The sequence below is a fragment of the Anarrhichthys ocellatus genome, unplaced genomic scaffold (assembly GCF_004355925.1).
Source record: "Anarrhichthys ocellatus isolate YVR2014 unplaced genomic scaffold, GSC_Weel_1.0 scaffold4463, whole genome shotgun sequence".
Classification (NCBI taxonomy): Eukaryota; Metazoa; Chordata; class Actinopteri; order Perciformes; family Anarhichadidae; genus Anarrhichthys; species Anarrhichthys ocellatus.
Genome location: NW_022284437.1, coordinates 1 through 4,403, shown reverse-complemented (window position 1 = coordinate 4,403; position 4,403 = coordinate 1). Strand labels below are relative to the sequence as shown.

Genomic DNA, 4,403 nt, shown 5'->3' with positions numbered 1-4,403 from the left:
TATGTATATATATATATATATTCATGTCGGTGAATCGGGCCTTAAATATATTAAATATATTAATAGCTGTGTTCCAGAAAATTCTAAGGGGAAAGTCATGAATGACAACATAAACCACCAATCACGATCATGAGATATGTGTCCGCCCCGCCTATTTCCAAGTGACAGTCGTCCATCTCTCTGACTGACCAGACCAACGTCTTTTCAAACCAGTCGCCCGCAACTAACAGTGGTCGGTCTAAGGTAAGTGTTGGAAGCTTGGTTATTACAGGCAAATTATTGCTCTTTTTTATCATGTCCCAGCCATCTGTTATTCGAGTGTCTGAATAAGCTAGTCTACATCGAATATATAGTATTGGTGCCTGTAGCTTGGCTGGAAGCGCCATATTTCCCTCGTTTTGTGGATGCCGCATATATATATTTGTGGATTTTGAGGTAATGTTAGACTTTTAGTTTCAACAATCCGTAGGTTGTTGAAACCGTTATGAGTTCATTTCGCATGTATTTCGTTTTCTAACGGTAACTTGACCGTTAGTTAATTGCCTTTGCTTGTCTGCTAGCTAGTTGGCTGAAGCTAACGCTAGTTAGTTAGCTAGCTAACGTTAAATCGTTAGCCTAGATAGCGCGCGAAAATATATTTAACCTTAATTTAGCTAAGGTGCTATGCTTCTGCCTGTGAAATATATGTAAAATGTCATTAGCGTTAGCTGATTAACTAACACGGGTTAATGTTACTGTATGTCTAGATGTGAACTATCTAATTACTTTAGCTATCAAATATTCTTTATTAAAACTTTTTTACCAATTAAAAACTTATGCCATTGCTACATGCGCAGTTAACTCAATGCAATGTTATGTTAACTAGCTAACTGCCCACGATTGAAAACGCCACCATTTTGTGCTTGCTAGTCAACGGAGTATTTCCAATTGTTGAGAGCTAACGTTAAAAAATGCCCTTCGGTTAGAGCTGCTTCGGACTCCATGTTTGACTGTCAGCGGCCGACAGCTGAGCTGTCTGGTGGGGTAAGACAGTAAATAAAACGTGTGTTTGTAACTGTAGCTTACAAGTTAAGGTCAGAAAGCTGCGTTAGCAACTGATGAAGATCAGTCTTGACAATTTCAGGCACCGCTAGTGTTTTGGCTGACGGTAAACTAGCGATGTGAGTGAGTGGGTGAGCGAGAGAGAGGGAGCGGCGTTGTGGCTGCCGTCAGACAGAGCTGTGCTGATCCGCGCAGAGCTTAGTGAGCTGTAAAAACTGAAGGAAGCTGTATACTATGTGCCACATTTTGTGATTATATAAATTATGTGGACCTTAAAGCAATTCCTGAATGTTATGTAAATACACATTATTGATTGTAGTGACACAAACGAGCTTAAATGTATGATTTTTGACCAGCTGTGGAGGATGAAGCAGGACACTGTTTGAATAAGTTTCTCAAGGAGAGCACAGGACATGTAACTTATACAGCAGACACTTATGTTCCAGCAGGTAAAAATAATGGATTTAATGTTAGTTGACCTTAAAATGTTGGTGCTTGTATAGTCTATGATTTGTCAGTTTGAAGGCATATAAACCTGTTGATTTGTCTGTAGTGCAAAGATAGCTGTAGACATTTTCTGATAATAGTATACTTTTATCACACAGTATCTGTCAATACAAAGTTCAAATGAACACATGTGCTGCTAATGTCTGTGGCAAATGTATCTCTGCATTGAGAGCAGAGGATTGTGTTTTTGTGGATAGAAAGTTAAATTGGGTTTATTAATTGGGTATATCAAAATGGCCAGAAATAACCAATAAAATGATAGTAAATTATAATGCATAGAACAGACCTGGTGCCTTTACTGTGCACAGGTCAGGAAAAACTCTGTTATGAATGATGGATGCTGCTCACCCAGACTTGAGCATAAGCTGTTCGTTTTCAATGTCTTGTGCAATACAGTAATAGGTTAAGCACTATAGTCATACAGTCACTAATGACTAATGTGGACATATGTAGTCATTGTGATGGTAAAGACCTCATAACACTGATACATCGGCCATTCAAGGATGTTCAGCATTAAGCAAGGCAAGAATGTTAATTCCGAAACATGGACATGAGCCATGGCAGCACATACTGACTCCTAACATGATTTTGGTTCAATAATGTTTCTCTCTGCCATAGATAATGAAGTAGATGGGCCTACACTTCTCCAGATGTCTGAAAGAATGAGTGAGCGAATCTTTCCAAAAATGAAAGACCAAGTGAAGTTCCTGTCTGCTTTAGCGCAGCTGAAAGTGTGAGTTACGTTATACAGTGAAGCCATGTCATTTCAATTACAATACCAAGGATTTACTTGTCTTGTTTTTGGTAGTTTTCTTACATGTTGGCTTAAATTAAAATCTGATTTTCCTCCCGTTTAGCAGTGAAAGCGAAGCCCCTGTGAGTCAGAGAGCCCTAGCAGCCCAACCAATGATCAACTGCCAAGTCTGGTTTCCTCCAACAGTCTTCACGGCACTGACCAACAAGGGTGCAGCTCTGTTTGACCATTTGAGCCAAGACACAATGTAAGTTTGTGTTCCATAATAGAAGATGGCGACACACAGCAACACGTGTGATGCGTTACATCATGTAAGCAAACCATGTACCTATCAACTGTGAGCTCCAGATCAGACTGGAGACGTAACCTCAAAAAGAAAATGTCTAAGTAGTACTTGCTATCTGACATTTTCAAAGCATGTGACAGTAATATAAATAGAAACGGTGTCCGACAAAAGTTCAGCTCTAAACGGTGCACAGCGCAGTACCACTCGCGGCCATTTAGGACACAGTGTCATGGACATAATGAACAACAAAAGATATTTGAATAGTTTGAACTTATGTGTTTTTCAAGAATGAATATTCAAACATAATTGTTGGCCAATTTTTACAGCCGTAATGTACAGTAATGACATGTTATCTGCCTGTAAAACAAGTTTCCTTGTTAATCAAGTTTTAGGTCTGTATGCCATAGTGAAAACTATGCATCATGATGACAAACTACACATTTGCTGACCTTTAACTGCTCTTTCTGATCATTTGAGTTAGGTATCTCTGTTTATTGCGCTGATCTGGAATGTTAATCTTGTATAACGCCTTCTTCCTTTTGAAAACTTACAGGTATCCGTCTCATATACAGTATGAGCAGCTCTTTAAGTCTGTCCTGCTCAACTTCCCTTTTCTGAAGGAAAGTTATGGATCTGGATATGTAAGTATTTTCTCACTGACTAAAAGAGTAATGCTAAACTGAATTTTATGCTTCATGCTCCAGCTCAGTCCTAATTGTGTCATTGTTTATTACTTAGCAAACAGATGCAATGGATGCTGGGGACAACAAAAGAAGTACGAGCCACCATATTGCAACAATGAAGCAGGAGTGCCAAAAGATGAGGCCTAACTTGGTCATCATTCGCCAATGCCTCCAGAGAGTACAGAAGACACTATATTCAACAACACTCTACTGCAGAGGTCTTAAAAGAATTCACCTGCTTCTCTATTCCAATCTTGGTGAGTGTTTTATCTAATATATAACACGTGGTGCAGTGTTTCCCGCAGGATTTTGTGAGACTGGTGGGTGGACCTCAGACCCTGAAATGGACAGGCGCTGAACCAGAACTTAAGACAGAGGGCGATTTGGGAACAATTAGCTATTTGTTTGATGACGCATATGCCCCTGGGGGAAAGGGGCTATATTTCTGGGGTTCTAGTGTAGCCGGCTGATATCCAGACTTCCTTTTCAGTGCGCTGTTTATTTGTTTACAGTCTGATGAGCAACTTAAGATGTGAGACTGGAGTTGAGAAACGACATGTACAACAAGATGGTTTTAGAAGTAGCCAAATAATTTCAAACCAGTAAATAACTTTAAAACTATTAATCAACGTTAAATACTTTTTCTTGCCTCATTGATCCATTTTCCCTTTAAGCCTTTTAGAATATCCCATATACTGTGTTTTGTGTAGAAGTGCTCTAAAAAGTTGACTTGATGTTTACCTAGATACTGTTATCCAAATCAACACTCCTGAGGAAATTGGTATGATAGTCTCAAAACTTTGCAGAATCAGAATTGTGACATTTATTGAAACATGATTTGTCATTTGCAGGCCTGTTGGTGAATGCAGCCATACTCCTCCTACCATCGGTCTTCAAAGAAAATGCATCACAGCTCTTTGCAATAGATAAGGTTAGTCATTTGTGTTTGTGGGGGGCAACTTGAATTTGTTTATTTAAAAAAGGGAAATATATTTTCAGAAAATTAAGATAAAGTGCAATTTCAAAAATATGACATCTAATCTCAACAAACTAGCATTTTATGTGCAACTAAGCATATCAGAAAACTTTGATCTTTAAACATTACGGAATACAGCTTTAAGTTTCAAATGTT

At 38.7% G+C, this 4,403-nt stretch overlaps 1 protein-coding gene across 3 annotated transcripts; it reads left to right on the top strand.

Moving 5' to 3' along the window:
• The first annotated feature begins 34 nt into the window (after nt 1-34).
• On the top strand, nt 35-4,382 carry LOC116379501 (uncharacterized). 3 transcript variants are annotated; one of them, XM_031841456.1, is made up of 6 exons: nt 35-243; nt 2,167-2,281; nt 2,406-2,549; nt 3,142-3,229; nt 3,327-3,528; nt 4,123-4,382. In XM_031841456.1, exons 2-6 carry the CDS (start codon nt 2,199-2,201, stop codon nt 4,233-4,235), a joined length of 630 nt encoding a protein of 209 aa, XP_031697316.1. In that variant the 5' UTR covers nt 35-243; nt 2,167-2,198; the 3' UTR covers nt 4,236-4,382. The 3 variants fall into 3 exon arrangements, with proteins under 3 accessions (XP_031697316.1, XP_031697315.1, XP_031697314.1); XM_031841455.1 differs by having other exon boundaries at nt 35-2,281; nt 2,409-2,549; XM_031841454.1 differs by having other exon boundaries at nt 35-2,281.
• Nucleotides 4,383-4,403: the final 21 nt, after the last annotated feature.

What these genes read in the sequence shown, in the direction of transcription:
- LOC116379501 (XM_031841454.1), top strand. Translation starts at nt 2,148, where the DNA reads ATGTTTCTCTCTGCCATAGATAATGAAGTAGATGGGCCTACACTTCTC. An exon ending in CATTTGAGCCAAGACACAAT is followed by an intron (nt 2,550 to 3,141) that starts GTAAGTTTGTGT and finishes GAAAACTTACAG; the next exon opens with GTATCCGTCTCATATACAGT. An exon ending in GCTTCTCTATTCCAATCTTG is followed by an intron (nt 3,529 to 4,122) that starts GTGAGTGTTTTA and finishes TGTCATTTGCAG; the next exon opens with GCCTGTTGGTGAATGCAGCC.